This window comes from Pseudopipra pipra, chromosome 2, assembly GCF_036250125.1.
Source record: "Pseudopipra pipra isolate bDixPip1 chromosome 2, bDixPip1.hap1, whole genome shotgun sequence".
NCBI lineage: Eukaryota > Metazoa > Chordata > Aves > Passeriformes > Pipridae > Pseudopipra > Pseudopipra pipra.
In genome coordinates, this window is record NC_087550.1 from 111,958,794 (window position 1) to 111,984,861 (window position 26,068).

Consider the following 26,068-nt stretch of genomic DNA (forward strand, 5'->3'; position numbering starts at 1 on the left):
GAATCCATTAATCTTCTTAAGTGCTAAATTCATCTGTGTATTATAAGAGGCTGTTTTTCAAACCCAGTCCATCCCAATGCTGTAGAGGCATATTAGGTTAAGGATGCCTTTACAGGAGTGGTATTTCATCCTGTCAGGGGAGGTTTATCAATAGGCTTGGCACAGATGGCAGGACACAAATGGTTGTATTTCACTTCCTATAAGTACGGATGCCTCATGATTGAATTGTTTTCATAACCCACATTTTTATTTTCTGTGCTGAAGTACATTAAAGCTGAAGATCGCCTTACTGTGCAATTGTTGAGTGGTTTTCAAGTCAATTACTGCTTCAAAGATGCTTCTGCTTTATCTGCACGATGCACATCCGAATGCGAATCACAGAATCAATTGGGTTGGAAAAGACCTCTGAGATCGTTGAGTCCAACCTTTGACCAAACACCACTGTGTCAACCAGACCATGGCACTGACTGACATGTCCAGTTTTTCCTTAGACACCTCCAGGGATGATGACTCCACCACCTCCCTGGGCAGCCCATTCCAGTGCCCAATCACTCCTTCTGTGAATAAATTCTTCCTAATGTCAAACCTAAACCTCCCCTGGCATGGCTTAAGACTGTGTTATCCTCTTGTCCTATTGCTGGTTGCCTGTGAGAAGAGCCCAACCCCCACCTGGCTACAACCTCCTTTCAGGTAGTTGCAGAGAGCCATAAAGTCTCCCCTGAGCCTCCTCTTCTCCAGGCTAAACATCCCCAGCTCTCTCAGTCGCTCCTCGCAGGACTTGTGCTCCAGACCCTTCCCCAGCCTCATTGCCCTTCTTTGGACACTCTCCAGCACCTCAATATCCTTCCTAAACTGAGTGGCCCAGAACTGGACACAACTCATAATTGCATTTTCCCCCCTTTGTTTTGCATCTTGTGATTAGAAAACAAGTTAAATTAGGGATCTGCCTTTTTCATGAACAGTGTGGGGTTTTTCTGTTTTCTTAGGCTAGACTCTTGCTGCAAAATAGTGTTTCAGCTGGTAAACCTGAACCAGCTGTTGGTTACAAATTCATGGCTGAGAGTTTCTTCACAAATCAATGCTGTTTTCAAAATCTGCCTCTGGACTGAGATACCTGCAAAGACGCCACAGAACTGCAGGGCACACTCAGCTGAGATGCCAGTCTCAGTTTACATTGGCTTTGGGACACTGATGTCACTGTGCCGTGGGCTGAGGTGCTCATAAAGCAGGTTCTTACCTAGGAGGGTGCAGTGCTGAATTTAAAAGCACCACAATGTGGTTGCACTCACATCCCTCTGTACCTTGCTCTCCATGCACTGGGAAGGGCAAACCTCTAATGGTCCGACAGTGGCAGGGTGAGCATTTCATGGGGGTTCACACTGATGTCTATCAGTTGCAGCAACTGATCCCTGTGTGGGGAATGATGTTGTTCCAGCTCTCAGCCATCATATCCCTTCAGCAGGGCTCCAGATTACAAAACCATCACCCTGCACAGATATCCCTGTCCCAGGTCAGACAGACACTGGGGAAGGAAAGCTTAAAAGAACCTTTTGTTTGACGACTGATGGGTTGGTTTTGGTTGCAGTGACTGCCTGTAAACTCAAAGGCAGAGAAAATGGCTGAAAACTTCTGCCAAACCAATGTCTGCTTGGTCTAACTACAAATGTTTTCAAGTGATGCTCCCAGTCTTGCCCTCAGTGTCAGATGCTGGGAATTTACTTGAAGCAGTGGGGAGGGATGGTCATGAGTTGCCCAGTGTTTGGGCAAACCTCTGACTGAAGTTTGTTCAGAAAGCTGGTGCTCCCAGAGCGAAGCACCTGGGAGAAAGCAATTTGTTTTAATGTGTGGTACCTGGCAACACAGTGCTCTTCACTGGTGCAACTGCTCTTTATGCTTTATGATGGTTACTGTTAAATTAGAGGGGAGAAATTGTCAATATAAATTAAAAAAACCCCAAACTGTCATGGTTTGAGATAGTCCCCAAATCCAATTCCCTAGTTCCATCCCCCCTCCCACATCGCAACCTAATGTGAGATGGGCTTTTCCAGACAAAACACACCAGACTCAAAGTGGGGGAAAGGGAATATATTACAATGACTGTACAAATAAATACCATATCACATTATACACATGATCACAAACTATCTCTACCATGACATATAGTATTTACAATGATCAGATCTCTTCTCCCCTCCAAATAAAAGTCCAGGAGGGAAAGAAGGACAGATCCCTTCCAGTATTTAAGCAGCAGCATTTTCTGAGGCAGCAGTCTGTCTGTCTTCTCCACATGCAGCAGCTGATATCTGGCTTTCTGCCAGCACTCAACGAGGGAGGTATCAAACTCCCCCGGCCCCATCGCCTCACAACCGAGGGGTCTTCCGTGGACTTCGTAACCCCAGACAAGGTCGTATCACCACGTCATATCACGAAGACACAGGGGGGTCTTCGTGACTGTCTGGTATCTCTTGCAGGAGACTCAGCTCCTTCTTGCAGGGCTTCTGTGCCACTGCCTCTCAGGCTGCCACCATGGCAGCAGTGCAAGGGGGGGAGCCAAGGTCAACTCCCCCTGCATTCCATCTGGCCGTCCCGGTCCAGCTCCGGGACGCTCTGAGCTTCTCAGCTCCTCTCTCTCTCCGGTGCTGCTGTACTCCAAGGCTCCTCTAAAACAGGAGTCCATGTCCCTCTTCTCCAAGAGGGTCTCCAAGGGAGTTTTGGGGAATCTGGTATCAGTCTTACCCCAAACTCTGTCTCTCAGCTTCTGGCTCTCTTTCTCCTGGCTCTGTCTTCCAGGAGTCTTCTCTGCGGTGCTGCATGTTTCTGTTGCTCCTTCAGTTCAGGTCCTTATCAGTCCTGACTCTCTGCCACCGTTTCTCTGGTCAGTCCCGGCTGCTGTTCTGTGCCCATGGAGAAAACATTCTCCCAGCAGAACTACAGGCACCTAGCCCAGCTTTATGCTGTTCCAGGTCCCTGCAGCCCCCCAGCCAGGGGCTGGGAGGGGGCCAGAGGCCCCAAGGGGCACAGAGCCCCTTCCTCGTGGCTCACAACATGGCCACCCCTTCTACAACAATCAAAACTACAACTCTTCTCTTCCGGTCTGGTTGTGATATGTTTACATTTCTGCAGGAGCGCCCATTGGGCAGAATTTCAAAACTTCTAGGGGTTTCCACCCCTTGGGGTCTACCACTTTTCTCAGCCTCTGGGGGAAAACAAGGTCCAAACCACGACACAAACCAAACAAAAAAACCCCAATCTGATTTTGGATATCATCTCTTGGTTTCAGAATTCTGTCCCTGTGTTGCATTCCTAGAGGTCACACTTGGTGCTTAACATGAATACTGTTATGCCCCTTTTTTCCTTTAAATTTAAAGCTGCTGCCAGCAACCTCCTGTGAAATGAAGCTATTGGATGTTTTGCTTATATTGTGGATTTTCATATTTTTTTGCTATGAAGTCCAGAACAAGAGGAATCACTGACTTTTGCTAACAAGGCAGCAGCTGCTGGCCAGCCAAGACTTGGGAACTTCATGGCCAATATTCAAGAGCATTGTTACGTATTTTAGCTAATTCTTGTCTTCACAGCATCTGGCTGAGAGCTCTTAAAAAAATCAAATTTTAATTTGTTGGGTTTTCTTCTGATAACTTTTGTGGTCACAAATTCAAGAGGAACCAAATCAACTGAGTTAAGTTTCTTACCCCAGAAAACTCCCTTGAAGTATATGAAACCTTGCAAGAAAATAGCCTGTTATGGTCACTCTTGCCCCAGTATGAACTTCAGAAGACAGAGCTAGTTTGGTTAAGAAAAACAGTACCTTCTAGGTACATGACACATACGTTTGTAAATGCTTGGTTTTGTAGAGTCAAGGTATGGGCTTGTTGCACAAACACTAATAATACTGGTCCTTCCTTTTCCCCCACCCAAATCTGGTAAGAGATCAATGGAGTTTGAAGAATCTTCTGCAGTGACCTCCAAAGCAATTTTAAAAGAGTTTTACGAAAAATGCTAACATGGAATAAAGGTCACAAGTTATAATTAAAAATAAAAAAAAAAGGCACAAATATTACTTTAAAGAAAACCAGCTAATTTTTAAGTCATAACTGAACAATCTTAGTACTGAAAATGCATAAGGTCTAAGAAGCATCTGTGTCAAGGGACAGTCCCCACTGCCCAGTCGCTGGACAAGCTTTAGATTTTACATGAGGGAGAAGAACCTATAGAACAAAACCTAAACATGGGCAAGATCAGCACCAAAGTTCTATTTGTCATGGGACAAGGCTGGTATTTTAAACTCTAATATAAAGATGAACACAGAAAATAGATATATCTGGACAGAGAAATATCTGTGTCTCTTACCCAAAGCCTGATTTTGTTGACGCTGTGGTTAGTTGAACCAGTCTGGTCTTGTACTCTGTGGTTAGTTTTAGCCTTGAATGCAAGAAGTTCATTACTTCTGCAGTTTTTCTCACCTTTGACCTTCACCACATCCTTTGATTTTTATTGTACTTCCTTCTTCATCTCTCTGTCTTTTGAAGGACTGATTTAGAATTAACTCTTACATTCTCTACAAAAAAATTCGATTTTAAAAAGACCAAAAACTTCCATTAGTTTTTCTATACACACCTGATGGTTTACTTTTCATGCACATCCAATGTATTTGCTTTTTTGATTAACAGCTAATTTCACTTCGGGCTTGTTCAGCATCTAAAATGGAGGTTTTGACCCGTGACAGGAGCTTCTTGATGTGTCTGTAGATTTGCTATGGGACAAGCTTAAGGAGCCCTTTTTCTGCCTCCCTGTTTTCCACAACCTCCTTTCCTTGGTTGCAACTGCTTGTTTCTGCTCCAAGCCAAAACTTGCCTGTGCCCCAGTGGTGCTGCTGCTGGGATTGAACTGGATCACTGCAATGGCCCAATTAAAACCAACACTCACCCTTCCTCTCTTTTTTTGATGTTGTCAAAATTTTTGATGATGTCCCTGCCCTTTCCTCTAAATTTTTCTTTAGGGGTTGGGCCATAAGTGGGTTAAACAGGGGATAGTAAGAATAAAATGTAATTGCTTTATCTGAAAGGGGGACAAGCTAAATGGGAATGATGATGCTCATTTGCTGGTTTGCACCACTTGATTTACTGGTGCCAGCAAGGATCTGGTCCAAGGGTACAGGGCCAGGTGTTCTCTTTATTCAGGACACAAATAAATTAACAGGACACAATTCAGGACACAAATAAATTGAATTTAGGAAACACTTCAGCAAAACAGGCCCTGCACTATAGTTTAAGACACACTGTAAAAATGTTGCTTCAGCTGTGGATGGGTGAGATGGGATTATGCTGGGAATTGCTGGGAACTCTGCAGGGCATGACTGTACATGAGCAACACGGACTCTGGGTGTTAATTTTTGAATGATATGTTTATTTTTTACTTCTGTTTTGCTTAGACTGAGGGCAGACTTACAGGCACAGGGATACTGGGAAGAGGTCTAGGGAGTCTTGGGCTTTGTGAGGCAGAAAAGGGGACAAACAGGGTTTCCTTGCTGCAAGCAAGGAGACACCGAGTCCCTGGTGGGGTGAGGATTTGCTGGACTCACAGCAAACTGCGTCACACAGGAAGGTGTAAAAATACATGTGGCTCAATGGGGTTTTACTTCTGGGCTTTTGATGATGAGAACAAAGCTGTGAGTGCACAGTGCCAGGGGTAGACACATGGGCAAATGTGATAAATCAGTAACAAAAGGACACTATGTGCATGTAAATTGGAATGGAATTGGCAGTAGTGATTCCTCACTGTGCTGAATGATCTTGTCTCAATGTGCTTTGACAATAAGAAATACATCAGACACTAAGTGGACAGGCAACTTCTTGATGTATGAGACTGGCAAAGAGCCAGAAGACAAAGTATAGAAATAAATGGTAAACCTGCAATCAGACAAAGCTGGTTGTAAACATCTGTGCTGAAACAAGTGATCGATTATTTTAACAGGCAAAAAAGTAGCAGTGAATTTGCAGATGCAGAATTTTTGTAGGCCAGTAAAGCTTAAAGGAGGTGTTGAGGAATTCCAAATTACTCGAAAGCCAGGTAGTTTGTCGCAATATGATAGATAACATAAATGTTGGCATGTGTAAGGTAATAAACATTGGACAACACAACCTCAACTGTTCATGGCAGGGTCTTAGGGAAAGGAAGACCTGAGAATTGCTGTGAAGAGCTGGTAGATCAACTGACATACACCAAACAAAATACTGTAAGTAACAGAAAATACACGGCTAGACCAAAAGCCAAAGTTTCATGAATTATTTGGAGTCTTTCCATTGCCTTCAAGGGATTAATATCACGCTGAAGGAGTATTCCAAATTGCAGCCAGGGGAAAAACATTGAGCTCAGCAACACATACACACAAGGAAGTTCAGTTTAAGCTTTTTATTTTCTAACTGAAGTCTTGCTAAATTAAAATCACAAATTGTAATAAGACAATTTTGGCAGAATGGAACCCTCAAACTGCCAGCACTGAATCCCCTTGGAGGATGACCTATGTAGGGGCAGCTGCTCAAGCTGCTAAAATCAACAAGGTGTTTTCCTGGAGGCAGGATCTCTCTCCTCTTCCTTCCCTAACACTTGGGAAATATTGCAAAGGCTTTACTGAAATGCTTATTCCGATGTGTGGAAATCCAGAATATTTTACTTCAGGAGAGTCATCACGATTAGCTAACTTGTGAATTTCGGAGACAAATCTGTTTTTTATTCACTACAGAGTTTATCTGTATGCATTTTTTCCCTAATAATAAATGAAAAAAAAGTTTTGAAAGTTTTCATAATTAATTCCACAACGTTGTTTTCTATTTATCTTCTTTCGCCTACCGGGTAACTTCATAAATCTTTACTGATTTATTAGCCAATAATCTTTACTGGCTTGTGGTTTTGACACAGAGCTGTTGCTTTTGTTATATTCATCCAACAAAAATGGCTGTAAGGCAGAGTAAGGAGATGCCTAGACATTGAAATAGTTGAATTTAGTGAAAAATGACTGAGATTTAAAAACTTAATTTCCGTGTAAGCCTGGGGTGGATTCTTCAGCATTCAGTACTACGTGCTGTAGCATCCTTGTAACCTGCAATGTTTACTGCTCATTAAGATAAAATATTCTATAAAATAATTCATTGATCTCTCACTCCACCTCTCCCTTTGGCTACAATGGATATGAATCTTCAAAGACCTTTTGTAAGAAGGATGCTAAGTAATACAGACTTTTAAAGCATGTTTTCTGACTGGTAGAAAAACACACCTCAAAATCAAGTTTCTGGGTGTGATGTCACGTGCTTCCCCCCATCAGTTAAACAAAGATGTACCCAAGTAAGAGCCAATTCTGCTATTTTGTTCTCCTTAAATTTCCTGTGTTCAGTGAATTAGTCCCAAAGCAGGTCTGGTGTCAGCAGGGCTGACACCATGGAGTTCTTCCCACTCTGCCGTGTCTCTCTGTTAAAACCCTAGTCATGGTTTTGACAAATTCCAATTTTTATAAATTGCAGTCAGTTAACTGTGACAGTCAGCACAATCACGTTATCCCTGATATTTTCAGGACATGTCCCATCACCCTGACAATTCTGTGAAAAATGGTGAAGGCTCCATCTGTATGGCTGGCAATGGAGAAACACAGACCCATGTTGTGGCTTCGAGATGAGTTACACTAAAAACAAGCAAATTCCTCCTTTCCTCATGGCTATTTTCTTTATGCAGACAGTAAAAATAGCTATGGCTACTGAGGGGAAAATCTGCGAGTATTGCTGTGCATTACTCAACATGAACTCTTTCAAGGATACAGCAGGGAATGTGCTACTAGTGCAGTCATCTTCCAAAGCACAAACCCAGGCTCAAGTTACACAGCAATCATAAGAATATATGGTAGAGATGTGGCCAGATTTAATGTTCTTGTTCCTGATCATCCCATGGCAGTTGCTAAGGAGAGATATAGCAGGATACATGGACATTTGTATATGCCCCCCACCCCTGCCCTTATTTTTGCTTAGAAAGGTTAAGATGACATGAAAAATAATCAGCTTTCTGTCCAAAATCTTAACTGAGAAACATATTCCTGAGAGGTAAAAAAATGAATTATTTATGTACAGGTCTGGAAAAGAGGCTTTTAAAAGCCTCTGACTCTGAGGTTCAATTATAAGAAGAAGCTCCTGTACTTGCTTCAGTCCAGCTTTCACAGAACTGGAGCAGGAGACTGCTAAAAATCACTTAAAGAGAAGAAAGTAAAAATTATTAGAGGTGCACTTAGCATGTGTATCAGCAAGTGAAAAAAAGACCCAAACCACTGTAAACGTTTAAATGTTTGAAGTGGCTTTGCATTTTTTGTGTAGCATTAGCAAAAATACACTTTCCTCTAATTTAATGTTTGTGCACTCCTCCTCGCAGTACGGACACAAGGCACAGTCATTCAGGAGAAGTTACTTTTGAATACTTTGATGATGTCTTTTCTGTTGTGCAGATATTTTAATTTATATGTGACTGTCTGAAATGATGTACAGCAGTTTCCTCGCTAAGAGTTATGAATATCTCTTAGCTCAACAAAAGTAGTGAAGAAACCAGTCTCAGAGACAGGCTTATTAAGGAAATGAATATGCTTTAGATAAAGCAAGCAGACTTTTTATGACACCTGATTCAGCTCATCCTCTGTCAATTTAGCTTATAAAAACAGATGACTCTTACTCAAGTCAGTAGAGATATGTCTTTTTCCGTACTTCTCACAAATCCTCTTCTTCCAAGTATTTTAAAGCCCAAAATTGAGTTCTAAGTGCCTTCATTTAAGATGTTGAGTACTACAGATTTGCAAAACAACCCCTTGAGCTCTGGCAGCATTTCCAAGTAATTCTTTAAACAACAGCGCTCTGAAATAATTTCCTTGCAGAAAAGAACAAAAATGGAACAAATACTGGTTAGTCTGTATTTTAACTTTTCCTAATGGCTCTAGTATCCAGTTCTTGGAGTACACACACCAGCTCAATGCTGCTCAGGCTGCAACGATCTCATCTTCTATGTTGTCCTTTTAAAATCAACTGAGTAACCTTGTTAATGAAGTTTCTGAGGTAGGTAGTGATACTTTCACTTAAGTGGCACAGCATTTTTCTTGACCCAGACCATATGAGAAGAAAACTGAAGCAAAGACATAAGGAAGAATTCACATCTGGTGGTGAGATTAAGAATGTCCCTCTGATTTTAAATAGTTGCATGCTGTGGGTTGCATGGCCAGGATTGTCTAAACTAGGTTACCATTTCCATGCAATAATCTTACCACTCCGAGACATTGAATAACCTAGTGTACTTTTATTAAGTAAATGGAAGCAGAGGTTAATGAACATTTATTGGACCAACTTAACACCTTGAAATCACAGGCATCAGTCAGACTGAGAGGCAGCATACTGATAAGATCAAGTTTTCTTTACAAATCTACGAGCCCCTGTACAAAAATAAAGTATAAAAGGGGCAAACAGAAACATTAGTTTCTTCCCAATCCCAGGGCTGCTTCTGAGGTCACATTCAGCATAAATTTAGAGAAGTCTAAGAGGCGCTCTAAATTATGCAGTGATATTTACAGTACTAGGAGGACCCTTCTCCAGTTGGAGATTGAAAAAAAAATAAAAAACTGTAACATTAGCTCTGCACCTGCATGTGTCTTCCCTATGCAAGTGAGGCTTCCAGCTGAATTTATGCCCTCTACGTACCACACAAACAAGAGAGATGCTTCAGAAGGGTTTGGGCAGGGCAGGAGGATCGGGCAGAACGTGGAGTCCTGGGCTTGCTCTGTGCTGAAACCTGCTCATGGAGCTCACTGGGTTGTGTGGATTAGCTGAACTTAAAGCCTAGGGGGGGTTAATCCATGTTAATCTTTTGCTACTGAAGGTTCCTAAAAGGAAAACAGTCTGTGGTAAAGAGGAGGCAGGACACGACGCTAACTGATGTGCTTTACAGTTTTTGTCTCTTGATAAAAGGTTATACAGTGAGAAAAAAGAAACAAAGCTCTCCAAGTCAGTCTTTCTACTGTGTAATATTAACTGAATGGTAGCTCCACTTAAGAGAAGAAAAGCGTATTAGTTACATTAAATCACTACTTATTGTCATCTACATAAGGCAGAAGCACCCTCATGGGCCTTATGAGTTTTCTTTCCTTACAAGCTGGATACACAGAAACTCCAAGAAATTCACATTAACAGAGTCAAAAGTGTGTAGTTAAAACATTTATGATGGACTGTACTCGAATTATCAAAATTACTTTACCTGTTTAATGTCATAAACATTTTGAGATGAAAAACGTGTCACTGAAGTCAGATACCAATGCTCACCAGAGAAGTTTGTATTTCTAACATCAGAAACACTCCACTGCTTGATTTTCAGTAGGTCTTCCCATCTTTGTGCTTTACTGGGAAAAGAGGTAGTTCTGAGAGTGAATGAACCTTCGATGAGCTCAGCTAGTGTGTAATATTAACATTGCAACAGCTGGTCCTACAGGAACACTGGCTAAGGTTCATCCAGGACTAAAACAACACAGCACAACTACTTGGAAAATTACCTCTTACTCACTAAATAGTTCACAGTTTGCACTATCCCCTTTTTCAGGGGCTAAATTCAGAACAGATGAGCACCTACTATTACTCTGATAGGTTCCCTCTTGCTTATCGAGGCCCACGCCGATAGTTTCTCAGGGGTTAGTTACCACAAAACTACAAACTCAAGGGATTCAGTTACAGTTCTGGTTTTGGGACACAGCCCCAGCCCTGTGATTCCAGCTGGTTCAGCAGGTGGGGTAAAATCATGGATCAAGCTCCCTTCTGCACCGTGGGCTGCAAGTCGGGCTGTGAATGCAGCTCAAAATAGAAACTTGCCTGCCCTGGCTGGATGGGAGGATGCCTGGCCAGATCTAGATTCTAACTACGGATTTTACAAGAATAGGGATTTGACCACCTGACCTACAGAAGGAGTAGGCAGGAAAAAATTAGCAAGAATTACCCCTATTATAAATGTTCAACCATGAGAACCTGTTCTGATTATAACCCAGACAGCTGGAACAGCCCACGGATCCACTACAGCTGACAGTTCCACTCTGAGTATAAATCCCTTTAGAACACTGTATCATTTTAAAATAAACACTAAACTTCATACTATACAACAGCACAGCCAACCAAGCTCTGACAAGAAGTCATTTTAAGGAACATCATATTCTGACACCTAAAAAGAGGTGTCAATGTTTGCTTCCCTTAACCATTTTCACTAAGAATGCAAACCACCTGGGCCAGCGAGAGCACGAAGAAGGGAAATAAAGTGCCAGGTCAATGCATGGTTATATTTTCTTACTTGGGTCTGCTCTAATTCTACCTTTGTTGAACCTGTGCTGGTCCAGGCGGAGCAGAGCCCCCGGACAGACTTGCAGTCTGTGCCCTACAAGGGCTTCCCTTACAGACTTAAAGACAATTTTTCTCACTGCACAAGTCACTGGTTTGTTCTTCAAACTCCCTGTGATGAAATGAAGGACCCAAAAGCATTTAATTGTTGAACACATAAAAGGAAGTATATTTAAAATAAAAAAAATTGGTCAGACTGTAGAGTCAATTACCATTTTTAAAGGAATTTACAGGGCTGTTGTAGATGAGTCTTTTGGAATAGTCAGTTTATCGCAATGCCTAAACTGGTTTCTTCATTGCACAGTATTTTCTTTTAAAATGTGTGCATCTTTAAACAATTACATACATATTAAAAATCAGCATTTCTTTGCTTAAACTGAATTAAAACGTTAATACTCTCAGACAACACAGATCTGAAATGGTGAAACCAGTAATTGCCCCCTCCCACCTTACAACAAATTAAATTGAGACAAAATTACAAACACATTTCACTACATGATTATTATTAATAAAAATCAGTTTTTCTTTTTTTTTTTTTTTTTTTTATAAAGTTGCCCAAAATGCAAGGGATGTGCATAGGTTTACAACTTAAGTCAGAATAATATTTTTACTTTATTCCCTTGGGTACGTGTTCCCATGAACGGAATGTACTTTGCTGTAGATTACAGGTTTTATCAACACAGATACACCAACGGCATGAACGCTTGCGACTGTCCACATGCATTAAGAGTCAAGACCCAATTTCAAATTTCTAAAAGTTTTACAGAGTTCTTCAAAGAGACAGTATCACATTATCCGGATGTTACACAAAAGTACTTAAAAATGCTATCCTAGGAGAAAAAAAAAAAAAAAAAAAGGCGAAAAAAGGCCTTTAAAATTTATGAATTTGTTTCGTAACCACTAGACTAATTACTTCAAATAAATAAAGGAAAGCAAAGTATTCCAATCCATAAAATCAGACTCTAAAAAGAATGTAGTGTTCCACCCCCAAGTTAAGGTAACAGAATCATATTATTATTACTATTAAAATAGATTATAGAAAGCAGCATCTATTTTGTGCAGTTTTTAGGGGCCCTTGAAATAAAAAGCTATGATTTCCAAAAATATAACATTCCAAAGGACTGAATAATACATATATTTAAAGATACATTTTATTAAAGTTTAGGAGAAATGATTAAAAAAAAGATACTGTCTCTTTAAATTAGTGTTTCATCTTTTTTTTTTTTCCCCCTCCTCCTATCTATTCAGACATGACAATAATTATATTTTAGGTCACACTACATCTAGGTAGTCTCTAGGGGCCAAGACCTGTTGACACAAGGTCAGTAACGAAGAGGTTTTCCATGTATGAGGTGGTTCCCAGTAATGACAGGTTGGTTTTTTGTTTCCTCAATCCTCTCATGCCCGGTTCTAGTAGACCCAGGAGACCGGGACCCACTGTGAGGCTGTACACACAAGCTCGATGGCTTCCTCCAGGTGCCTGATAGTCTCATCGATTTCATTGTTGATAATTGTTAGGTCAAAGTAGTGTGCATATGTTCTCTGTAAGATTTCAGACTCCTTCTGCAGGCGCTGAAGAGACTCGTCCTGTTCGCAGGGCAGGAAACAAAAAGGGAGAGAGAGAAGTTGGATCGTTTCATGCTCTCCTACAGCAGCTCCTCAAGTGCTGCTCACGGAGAAGGAAATGGCCAAAAAAGCCCCAGGGAGGTCGAAGTGCTTTATCTCCCCCTCCTACATCTATGGGAGTCACACGGGAGAAACTGCACAACTTCCCTCTGGAGGCTGACACCCAAACAGCACTTGGTTATTGTTGTACTTGAGACAAAACACAGCTCTAGTGTTAAAAAAGCGAGGTAGAGGATGGAAGCTTGGAAAAGCAGCACGGACATGAGCAACGGACACCATATATGAAAAAATTGGACAAAGTGCACAAAGACAAGCTATTGGGCCTATGTCCCAGTGAAAACACAAGAAATAGGAGAGGGTATATTGTCAGGTATCAGCTGTTCCCAGTTTTGGTAATGTTTGCTGTTCCACACCAATCTTCTGGGTCTACTTCCTTTAATAATCATTTACTGATAAGGAAGTTCTCACTCCACGACTCCTCTGCGGTTCCTATCTCAGAGTGGGGTGTTTCCAGCACCTCTTAGTGTGAGGTCCTGGAGATGAACCGAGCAGAGAGCAACATCAGGCTGCTGCTCACCTTGGCTCTGTGTCAATGCCTGCACAGAAGCACCTGCATCCTACTTTGTGGGTATCCTACAGGTCTCCGTGCAGCTCCAAATGCTGCAGCCGCCGGTTCTGCTAGTGAGGTCTGCCTGCCTGAGGGAGCTGGATGCAAAAGGCTTCTTCCTAGGGCTCTGCAGCACTTCTAAATTTGAATTCTCTTACTGAAAATTCCCTGGAATTTTCCTGAAAAAAAACCCAAACCAAAATATTTGCTGTTTTCAGGAACCTTGAAATAGCCATAGGAAAGCCATCAAGTTCTTCCTGGTCCCACAGGTTTGGGATGGATATGGTGCAAAATGACTCCTGCTGCCCTGTAGTATCTATAGGCTCACTCTACTTCAATTATCTGGGACTCTACTATCAATTAACTGGGACACACTTTACTAAGCAGAGTTTTAGGCTGCAGGAGATACAGACACAGTGCCCATAGCTTTTTCACTAGAAATGGGAATAGAATTTTATCCAGCTAAGAGACGCGCCCTCCACCTTCTTTGTTCCTGTTTAAACTCCCCAAGTATTTCTAATTACCGTGACAAGTAGCTGTGGAACAACAGCTTTCAGGTCCTTTGAAGGGAACAACCTGCACTGAGACAGTTCTCTTTTCCTGCAGCAATGAAACCAGCACTTCTGGAGGAGAAGTTCTGTACCAAAGTTACAGTTTTGCTTCTCTCCTGAGGCAAATTTCATTCCAAGTCAGACAAACACTCCTCACGCACACTTCTGTACAAGGAATGTTCCTTGTATGGACCATTCTGCATCTCCAGCAATGCCTGAAACTTCTGTAGAAAATACCAGTGTGTGCAAATTTAGTTTATGCTATTAGCAGACAGAACAATATGGATCAATACCAATATTAAATATTCTTGTGGAACATTTCATATGGCCCAGTGTCTTCAAGCCTAGCTAGAAACCTAGCTAGGTGACCTTCCAGCTTCTCATAGATTCCAAAAAAGACATCAATTTATATCAGCTGAGCATCTAACCTTTTCTGCTTAAATTAACCTACAAAGGTAGGTTAATAATATGTGCTTTAAACATATCCAGCTAAGATTAATTTTATATTTAAAGCCTGTCTTGTCAAAATCATATTACACTTTGAAAAGAGTTTTAATCTCATGGTACAAGGGTACAAGTACCTGAAAAGCCCCTTGAAGCCTCAGAACTCCTAAGTCCATATGTAGATTTTTAATTGCTATTCAGATTTCCCATCAATGTTACTTTTACTTACAGGTATGAGAATGAACTTTTCTCACTGGAGCATCTATCTTGCTGTGACTGACAGTAAAATCTGAAAAACTTACAGCCATCTTATCTTAAAAAAACATTAAAAAATGTTTCAAAAACTCAGTAAATTTTAGTATTTTTCTGACTTAGCTTCTCCTAGATCCAACTTTACTGGGATCAAAGTGTGCTGCATTTTGGAATATCTAAATTTCCTGGTCTGTTGGAAATGTAAAACATTACTTCTTTCATATGCTCTTAGGGGCACTAATAAGTTAGGCCATTACAGAATTTTCAAACAGCTTCAAACTTTTACAAGTTTTGCAAAAATAGAAGATATTACAGTTCTTGATTATTGTTTTATTGTGGGACCAAATGTCACCTGTGACTGTGATGGAATATCTATTTGAACATGTCAGAGTTCTCTCTTTTTTAATCTGAATCTGTAACACTTAAATGCCAAGATTATTTTTCAAAGCTAACACTTAAAATATTTGCTGTACTAAGCTCCTCTTAATTTCTCTAAAATTTCTTAATTAAATTTTGAATACTGAATATCTCAGATTATTTTCCAAGAAGAATATTCTTCAGCAGTTGTGCTCTCAACAGCTTCGAGAAAGAAGATATTTATCAAAATGTTTGGCTTTCTGCAGACAGACACATGAACGGCCACAACTTCAGTAATTTAACATTTGTGAGCACAACATCTGCCTTTTCTTCTTCCCCCAGCTCTCATGCAATGGGCATTTTATGTGGGTCTGGTTGCAGTGTGTGCATTATTGGAGCAAACTTTGCTTTCCTAAGTCAGTTCACTCTCCTCATCATCTCTCCTTCTGCACCACAGCTGAAAGGAGTGAAACATGGCTTTATCCATGAAATGTCTCCCATGTACATAAAGGCCACTAGTGGCATCTTCAGTTTCTGAGGACTGGGTTTTTTTGGCCTGTAAGTAAACAGGACAATAGCTGCTGCTTGTGACAATCAAAGCACAGCCTAACAAATTTCTAATATTCCCTTCTAAGGCTGTGGACAATGTATAAACACACCATCAGGGCTTTGCCAATTTTGCCTCAACAGAAAGAAATTAATTTAATCAGTTTAAAAACAGCTGGACTGCAAACGTCCTAAGAAAAATTCCTTCTACTCTTTAGCTGTAGGAAGGGAGCGCAGCTAAAAGTCAGAAGAATTTGGCTCAATAAAGATTTAGATCAAGTAAGTGGAGCCTGTCAACTCCTCTTTGATGCTCTCTGGGCAATGGGAGGTAGGAAACAGCTGGAGGAGAGAGGAACTACCCTGAGGTTTCCTGATATGCTCCCTCCTCTCTCTGTTTTAGCACAACAATCATCTGATTTAAGTTTCCTTTGTGATTAGACAGGTGGGTGCACTCTGGGAGATCTCCTATAGGATTTAAATTGGTCTTGTGCTTTGCAGCATTGCTCATTGTGCATTGCTATATTCATTTGAAAGCATAATATTTTATCTCCTAACTCTTGTTGTGTGGGCCTTGATTACTGAGACATTTTGTGTGGTCTGTGATAGGCTAAAGTGTTTCAAGGGAGATACATCCAAGATCAGGCCTCTGCACTGATTTCACCACAAAGTTCAGATATTCAGCTATAAGAGCAGAAATTTTATTCTCCAGTCTCTTTTTTTTTTTTTTACTAGCAGACAATCTTAGTGCAGATATCAAAAGTCATTTTTATATTAAATTTTTATTCCATTGGCAAAAGTAATGTTGAATGGGAACAGCAAATCTACATTCTAACACTACTGAAATAATCAGAACTACCTTGTCAGCCCCTAGCTGGTACTTACAGGCAGTTTTCTGCACCATTTTGGCAGCTATGTACAATTAGTACGAATGCAGGAAAATGAAAAGAAAAGCAAAGATGAAATTTAAGAAAACATAAAGGGGAGGGGTGAAAAAGGACAGTCATTTACAGAAGTGCTCTCAAAAAGCTTAAGCAAAATAAACAAGGCAGGGCAGGAGGATATATGGAAAGGGACACTCATTATGCAAATGAACCCTTCAAAAAGGAAGCATGAATGGGAAATAGGAAACACACACTCCTCACCCTTGTTTGCTGCCTTGCAGGCTGCAAACACACAGACATGCTTTGCAAATCTCCTTTCATGCAGCCCAGTAAACACTGGAAAGTAGGATCCTGTATTTGGGTAAGGTCTGCTGCTATTACCATTGCCTACCCCTCCTGTTCCTTAATTGATTCATAAATTAGCATGTTTTATAAGTGTAGCCTTGGTTCAGCAATTCATGTGCCTGGGTGAAAGAAACCCTGCATGCACAGAGACTTTTGTCACAAAAGTTTAAAACAAAGACAGAGTCTTACAGTAGGAATGAAAATATTTGTAACATAATACTTCTGCTAATATTTCTTTGGCATGAAAATGTATTTCCTCACCATTACTACAGAAGGTACATTTCTGTCATCAGTGCATCACAGAAAACATTCTCTCCCTCATATGAACTGTCCCCAATATCTCAGTATTATATCCTACAGCAGGGAGATTAAAAGTTAAGTACCATTGGCAGATGAGTGAGGCCAATGAGGACTATTTGGGAGCTGAGACACAGCTATGGAGGCAAAAAACCCAGGCAATTACATAATTTCACAGAGTACCTGGCTGCCTGAGTGCTGCTGTAAACACAATGCTCACTTGACAGAGCCTAAGAATGATCTTATTTTGTTAATTGATGCAATGTTATTTGATGACACAAAGGCAAAGCCACCGTAGATTACAAAATTTTAGTATTTTACCAAGACTATTCTGATGTACATCATATGGCAACACCAGCAGTTAGATAAACTGTCACTTCACTAACATGGCAAATTGTGATGTTCTGAGAGATCTTTGCCTTTGCACTCTTGAAATGTTCCCGTTAGGCTATGGGTTCTTAAGACACTGAAAATGACAGAACTTAATGCTGTGAAAGTGAAAAGATGCTTGTTCCCCTTCCCATTTTTCTTCTGGCTATAAACTTTCACTGCTTTTCTGGATTTGTGCTTGTCAGAGTCTTTGTGAGCTGCTTAAAAACTGACAAAAATCCAATTTACAGCTAAAGTAGCCCACTAAAGGGTCATAGTGAACCAGCAGAATGCCTCAGCTGCCAGTAAAATTGCAGCTTGAGGCCAAAATTTTTCACTCTCCACTTTCTATTTTAATAATCATTCAGGGTATTTGCATTTAAATATGTTTGTCTTGTTCCTTATTTTTCTCCAAGCCTCTGCAGTGATGTCATAATTTCATGCTTATGATACTGTAATTACATTTCAACAGAAACAGGCTGTAGTGACTTTATGTTTGGATGATCAAGGAAACATCTAGGAGACTTGGAATAAGTTCATGATCAAATTTAATTGATTAAATACTTTAATATCATGCTTTTAAAAAGGCTAAGCAAATAAAGTGTTTGCAAAAATACTGTTTTTCCTGTTGTGAACTAAATCCAGAATTGCTTGATATCATCTTTGAAATCAGTAGCAATCTGCTGAGTGGGCACTCCATAAAAACTAAGTAGGAAATGGAGGTTATGGACCTCCATGAATACTTAGCATTATTTCACAAGTAATTGCCCCTCTGGTCAAAGCTTCCAATTCTCAGAGAACAGTCATCAAAATTAATAAGGCTATTTGTGACATGTATTTGCTGTGCAGGAAAAATTCTAAAGCTAAAGGTGGGATGGCAGCAGAGTCCTGAACACCCATTTCTTCAGCTCAGACCAGCAGTAATCCAGTGCTGAGCACCTGGAATTGGGTAATTTGTGCCAATTATTCGTCAAGGATTTGGAAATGGATCTGTGAGGTAGGGCAAGGAATGAAATAAAGAATATGTACTTTAAAATATACCACATGGATCCTTCGACTTGAAGTTCACATTTTGAATTGGTTAATGAACAAGAAATGTATCTCAATCCACTTAATAATGCTGTCATTCAACTGTCTTTCTGCCTCTCCATTTACAAACAAGGAAACAACTAAAGAGCCTGATCTGCATATTTGAATCTCATCCTTAATTCTGGCTCTAATAAGACATCAGACTGCAACATGCCATACCTCATTAATGCCTGGGGTAATCGTAGGTGCAGCAATAAAAACAACAAAAGGAGCAAACTCTGCAGTTCTCAGGACCTTCAATGCCTAGGTGAAAAAAAATCACATACTTTAGAGGAAACCCCCAACAATCAATGTGAAGTAAGTTTAGTCACACAACCAAAATACACAAATTCATGACTTACCAATGCTGGGTTTGTTTTCAACTGAACTGGAGTTAAAACCTTAGTAGTACAGACACTTAACTTTTTGTATTATTTTGCATTTTTGGTGGTCAAAACGTATATTTGTCCTTAAGTAAAGTGAATTTATGAGACAGTAAAGGCTTTAGCATTTTCAGAGAGGTTCTTGCCATACAGTCTCAAAGACTGTGGAATTCTGTTCGCATTTAAACTTACTGATTAAACACCATGCAAAAAATAATCAGTCATGCCATAAATAGGGAATATTGATTAGAATATAATTTTTTGTCTGACTTCATCTAGCAACTAACACTTTTTAATTATTATTTTCTTAAACAAATGAAAATGTGATGTGAGTAGTTTGAACTTTATTTAAAGAGTGAGCATAGCACTAAATGCAGTAAATACAGCATCAATCCCCTGAAACAAATAATTCAAGAAAAAATTCAGGAAAACTCATGTAACTAAGAGCACCCAAGGGAAAACCAGCAAGAGGTGTAAGATAACCAGGAATAAGTCCACAAACAGGTTGCCCTTAATGAGCTGAGATGGATGAATGAGGAAGCTGGTTAGGAAAAAGGCTTGCTAGACATGTGCTGGAGGAAATGCAGCAAAAGCAGCTGTTACCAAATGTAAATACATCCTAACTAAGATTAAAATGGCTTCTGAGAATTGCACTGCTTTTGAATAATGCAAGTTGAAAAGGTTTATCAAGAGAGTTTGCTGTTAACAGCCGTTCCATTTGAACTAACTACAGATGCTGCTTTCCCTGAACGCTGTTAAATGTGGGATTTTATTTTTCAGAACAGCACCACACCAGCAGACTGTGAACTGTCCTAAATAATTTAGTCAGGTATCTTATTTCTGTTACAAAAATCTTAAAAGAATTTGAACTTCTTGAATCCATTCACAATGAAGAAAGAAGTTAGCAAATTTAAATAGATAACATGGGTCATAATTTTACCTTTCCTCCCATTTCCTTCCACCTGCTAGAATATAAACATCACATTTGTCCATATTCATGATGTTTCATTTAACAAAATATACAGATTTCTGTGAATTGGAAGTAATGACGTATCAGAATTTTCCACAGAAGATTTTACACAATGAATAAACAAACTATTAGTGTTCCTCGAGAGCCTGATTTTTATTCCTGCCCTCTTTTGAAAAGTAAAATGCCACAACGCAGAAATGACTTTATAAAGTAACAACACTGATCTGGTCATTGCCCAAACAGGTTAAATATCAGTGATTAACCACAAATGTTTCTGTCTGTGCTCAATAGTGATATGCAGTTCAGAGTCAGCCAGGAGCAAGGTTACCTTTTCATAAAGCATCAGAGAGAAATTTTTAAAAACATTACTCCTGGCAGGCAATGACAATGACTTGTTTTGATATGTTTCACTGGACATGAGGCCAATATAGTAAAAAGTTACAAGGTAAGTAAATTTTCAAGCCATAGTGATTGCTAAACTATGAATTTGTTTCTGCTGTATGTTCTTCCAACCAGGTGATTACTAGAATTCCACTTCCCAGATCGATACCTTGGTGGTTCAAGAGCTTTTGTTCCACATTACTTATCTAGTGTGCAATCAATAAAAAGAAATATATCTCAATATGATTAGGTTGAAGGATTTGTGATGAGTCCCATTTTTACACGTTTTCTAATTAGTTACCTGAGGTTCTACATCAAGTATTGCAATTAGTCCCTGCTCATGGATCTTTCGTATTGTTTCCAGTTTTGTCCCGTACATTGCATCCTCATGGCTGCCATATTCCAAATACTCATTGTTTGATATATCCTGCATCATTTGGTCGTGTGATACAAAGTAGTAATTTTTGCCATTTTCTTCATCTTTCTTTGGAGGTCGGGTTGTATCTGAAAACACAAAATATTTTAGTACACAAGCAATATTAGGTTTTTATATGGCTTTCTTTTTTTTTTTTGGTTTATCAATAGTTATTCACTGAATGATGACCTGTCAAATCACATATGAAGCGTGAGCTTGAGGTAGCCAGAATGACAGGCACTAGGAATAGCAGGAGTCTGAGGGATATGTATTGGGAAAAAGCAGGAGAGGAAGGGATGTAGAAAAGGTAAAAAATCAAAAGGCAACAGAAGAGCAGAAGGTCATAAATAACCTTTCCCTGGTCAAGACTGTAAGACTCTGTAAAACACCACACCTCTTCACAATCTACTGCCTTTTCTTCCAACAACCCTACCATAATTTCAAACAAGGTATCCAAAAACTGAACTCATCTTCTACTTTTAGTTATACCTATTACTGTTCTGAGGATTAATTAGCAATGTTCTGAAGATTAATTAGGATATTTCAAAGATGAAAAGTTCTATAGAAATATTATAGATCACAGTTATTTTAAGAAATCCATGAACAATGGATTATATAAACCATATAATATCACTATACTACTCACTGATGTTCTAGGTCTACTAAATTTCAGATCCTCATAATTCTCTCAATTCCTCTTCTTTTCTAAAAACATTTCTTTACTTTCCTTTTTTTTTAAACTCGAGTTCTTATGAGGTTTTCTTCTTATGAGTGTGAAAGCATAAGTCTGAAAAGTAGGCAAGGACCTGACTACTTATGGGGCAAGAAAGATGAAAGCTACTTAGCAATATCATACTTCTTGAATATATTACTTCTACTGACCTATGGGGTAAGAGAAGTATGGCCTACTAATCTTTTTAATCAACTACCATTGTATATGACGTGACCTTTTCGATCAGGTTTTCAGTTTGTAGATAATTTCTTCACAAAGCATTCCCCAAGACTCCCCACCCAACTTAAGGCCCACCTCAAAAACTACCTAATCTACCATGGTTTTGTAAAAGAATGCAGAAAATGCATCTTTTTAGTCTTCTTATGTAACCAGTGAAACAATTTCAGTGTTTCCACAGAGAAAGAACCTAATGCAGGCAACCTAAAGCATGATCACCATGGTATAGATGAGTCCATTTTCACAGTATTTGAAGATAAAATAACTAGTTCAGCTCCTCCCTCTCCATGCCAGTACAGTTAATACCTGAGAGAGACTGGGTGAAAAGCATACTGTAAACATTTATTAGGCTCTGATTTAGTTCTTTGCAACAGAGATCATATTTGCTGGGCTCCTTACTACCTTCCCCCCATATAATCTTGTCTGTACTGAATAAGATAAGTACAGTGCACACCATATACTCCTGGTACCACACATCTAATTGAGGATTTTAGTGTCTAGATACAAACAGTAGTGTGACAAACAGTTCAGTGTCACATCGCTGCTGGGGTGATCTAACAGCTCATGTTTTCAAAAGGGCTAGGTCTTTCTGTTTTCCTTCTGATAGATCTGCTCTTTATCTGACTCAGGGGAACTTAGATCAGCACCCAACTAACCCTTTCCCCATTCCAAATAGGTTTATAGATAAGCTCTTAAAAGAATACTTTTTAGCAACAACAAAGTCCTTATAGGTAGAAAACCACCACTTCTGAGCCATGAATGGTGTTTCTGAAGTCAGTCTAAAATAGAGTGGACAGTCAGGGACTGGATACTCTTGTTTCAGTATCCTTAGCTTGAGGAAAAAGGGTGCATCTCCAAGAGACCATGTAATAGGATATGCAGTTCCTGCCATGGTATTGACAGACTGTCATGAAGGGAAAAACACCTCTGTGCTCTTTGTAACAACCCACTTGTAAGCAGTGAAGTTAATTGTGTTTTCTTTTTCTTATTGTCATCTCTGGAAATTTGAGGTTGTTTTAGTAGTACCAGCCCCCAAGACTAAGCTGTGAGAAGTAATTAAAACATTCAGATAAGGTACACATTTAAGGTTTCCTCTAAATCCAGTTTATATGTCTTCTCACGGGAATCATACACAGCTAGAAATGAGAAATGTTTTATCCTTCATTCTGAATTAAGGAACATTTGGGTAGAGAGAAACAAGAAGTTTTGTGAGTAACAAGAAACATTCGATGTAAAATTGGTGCTACTTTCCACCCCTCCCTTTGGTAAAGCAAAACAAATACACCCAGTCCTAGCCCAGTTCCCACCTTCAAGACTCGTCTCAGCTGAACTGAACACATGTGGTAGAACAACAGGGGTGTTGTCAAGGATGACAACAAACAATTTTGCAGTACACTGAACATTGCTACTCACGAGGAATGGGGTAAGCAAATCTGTCCGGATGTTTTGTGATGAGTGTGTTTTTTATGTGTCTTCTTCCGACACCGTGTGCACCTGAAGCACGACACAAACACAATTTAGAAATTTTCCACCAGAAGGGCTTCAGAACTATGTTGTCATGTTCAGAAAAATAACCAAAAATTACCTAGTAAGACTAGTGTTTTCCTTTTGAATGCTGGCAGCTTTACTACTTCTTCATATGTGACGAGATCTAATTGATCAAACACTAAAACACAAAAGAAAGTCCCCAGGGGATAAGAAAAAAGGCATATTAAGAGTGACAATTAATTCTGCTACAAATTACAATTTTAGCAAGTTTTAGATTCATAATACAAAGTAATATAGAAAATAAAACCATTCATTACGCATTTGAACAAGAGTGTTCTTTTAAAGAACTGTTAAGAGCAGTAAGAAAGCTACTGAAATGCTCAAAGTTTGCATGTCCTTTCATGCAGTATTCAGCAGACCACAAAAATTAGCTCAAACAGCATGCCATTCACGTTTGCATTCCTAAGAAATGGCAATACTAAAGAAAAATCTGTAGACAGTGACCAACATGAATACAGTATGAGAACATCTATTTACACTGAAGATAGGGATACTTTCATAATAATGTTTTAACAAGATCTATGAGAAATGCATAGAGAAGAGCGTTAATACTTTGTGGTATTTATTCTTTCAAACCACCACCCCTTAATTGTAATTAGAGTTCTCTTTAAACACACGTGGTAGTTAAGTTGACATGCTTTTAAAACTTGTGACAGAATGAAGAATTCTAATGGAAAGTGATGGCATTACATAAAAGAACCTCCACCATATTTAGGGAAAAATTGTAAAAGTATTATTTCAGATATAATTTCAACTGCAGTTGAAATTGGATGAATTCCATCATGCCTATCAATCTGTTGTCAATTGCCAAGGAATATAATGATTAACAAATCAAGTTTTGTTCATTAAAAACAACTTATTCCTCCTGTGTCCAATAACACATCATCTCTGGTAACTCTTGCAGAATTCTAATGAAAAAGAAGCCAGGAGGCAGTTAATTATATTTGTAAAGATTACAGCAATCAGCAATTGTGAGCAGAATAATGAACAAGAGTTTTCAGTTCTGTATTTTTGCACGCTATGAAAAGAAAGGAGGAGAAACTGCACCTTAACTATGGGACCTTTGAGTGTTTCCAAATCTTAAGTGGTGTATTCACCTCAACTATATCCCACCCATCTTTTAGGACGAGTCTGGATATATCCCTGCCCCCCATCCAAAACCCCTTAGGGAAGTAGGCAGTGGCAGGAGCTTTAGTTTGTTCCAGAAGTCCCCAGCCACCAAGATTCAGCATGAAGAGCATGGAGCCTACCAGAAAGCACAAGCTCGTTGTACTAAAGTCCCAATCTAAGCAGGAAAGGATTTAACTTAATGTATTTCTTTTTTACAGGTCACATTTTTCAATTCGAGAGAAAAAGTACAAATACTTCAATTTGGTCAAACAACAAATTAATCAATTGACACACTCAACTGCTTAAGACCTTGAAAAGATACAGATATGAAAACTTCCTAGTCCATTTGAAGCATTTTGAATTTCATCCTAAAGAACAATCTCTTTCAACCTTTCCCTAAATCCTACAAACAAGAATTTAGTCATATTTTTCTTCCATTCCACAAACATGGAATTCTACTGTCCTTTTTGCAACTTTATAGTATTTAAACTACTTAACAATTAATTTCATACTAGAAAAAGCCAAAGATCTACAACATGCTAAACAGTTTTACCATTCTAACCATCTAGGCCTGAGAGTATCATTTTCCATCAAAAAATAACAGCAATAAAAAAATCTATCCTTTATTTTCTTCTTGAACAAAACCATGTTATGTTAGATACAAACAACAGGTACAAACAACAGAAATGACACATATTAATGCCTTTATCACAAACTAGCAGCATGGAGAAGATGTGTCTCAGTCTACATGGACTTAACTAATGATTGTAGGGTTTTCAAATGCAAAAGAAGAATGATAATTTTTTAAAAAATACACGAGATATGAGGAATACAGGGCACATTTAAAGACTGAACTTCAATGCTTCAGTGTTACTAGCTAATAAAGAAAAGGAGTTCTTGAAAGGAAACAGTAAGAAGCAAATAAAGAGGCATTGTCACTTGACAGGTTACTTACATGCACAGAGGCCATTGGGAGTAAGACAGCATGAAAAATGTACAGGGGTCATTGAGATATGGCTTGTAATATATTAGTAAAATAAAAAGTATATGCACAAAATAAACTTTACCATGCAGTAGTCTAAACACAAGGCAAATAAATCACATTAAGAAATGATAAACATATTTTATAAAAGCTTGGTAATTTTCTAGATTATGCATAATAGGAAGCATAGCTCTAGTATGTTCTAAAGACCGTTCTTTTCTGAAGTCCTGCATTAACATTTCAGTAAAATAAATTAAAAATATATCTAGATACACTGCAGTGTATCTCTAGAGCATTTAAAAAAATATCAGCAAATCTAATACTGAAAAAATACTTCATTTTTTCCTGTGGGTTTTTGTTCAAAATTGTCTTTACAGTGATAAAACATGTGATCATGAAATTGTTTTAACACTCTAATATGAAGCATGGGGGAAAGAAAAACAAGATTACATTTTTCTTGTAAAGAAGAAAGCATTTGCTTCTAATTCTAAAAAGTAACGGAAATTGTCTCCTCTTTATTTCATAAACTATGATTTTGCAGAACAATCTCATGTCTAGTTCCAGTAATATCCCAATATCCCACACAAGCTCTCAAAT

General features: G+C 39.1%; 1 protein-coding gene across 13 annotated transcripts in view; it reads right to left on the bottom strand.

Moving 5' to 3' along the window:
• Positions 1 to 9,298: 9,298 nt before the first annotated feature.
• CASK (calcium/calmodulin dependent serine protein kinase) overlaps positions 9,299 to 26,068 on the bottom strand; it is a 203,427-nt gene continuing 186,657 nt past the window's right edge. For 9 of the 13 annotated variants that reach the window (XM_064646909.1, XM_064646902.1, XM_064646910.1 and 6 more), the window contains 5 exons: positions 23,417 to 23,497; positions 23,245 to 23,325; positions 20,769 to 20,971; positions 18,914 to 18,997; positions 9,299 to 12,977 (listed from right to left, as the gene is read on the bottom strand). In XM_064646909.1, coding sequence (XP_064502979.1) covers positions 12,801 to 12,977; positions 18,914 to 18,997; positions 20,769 to 20,971; positions 23,245 to 23,325; positions 23,417 to 23,497 — 626 coding nt within the window. In that variant the 3' untranslated portion in view covers positions 9,299 to 12,800. The remainder of the gene's footprint in view (positions 12,978 to 18,913; positions 18,998 to 20,768; positions 20,972 to 23,244; positions 23,326 to 23,416; positions 23,498 to 26,068) is intronic. The other 4 variants (XM_064646911.1, XM_064646908.1, XM_064646904.1 and 1 more) reach the window with 1 other exon arrangement.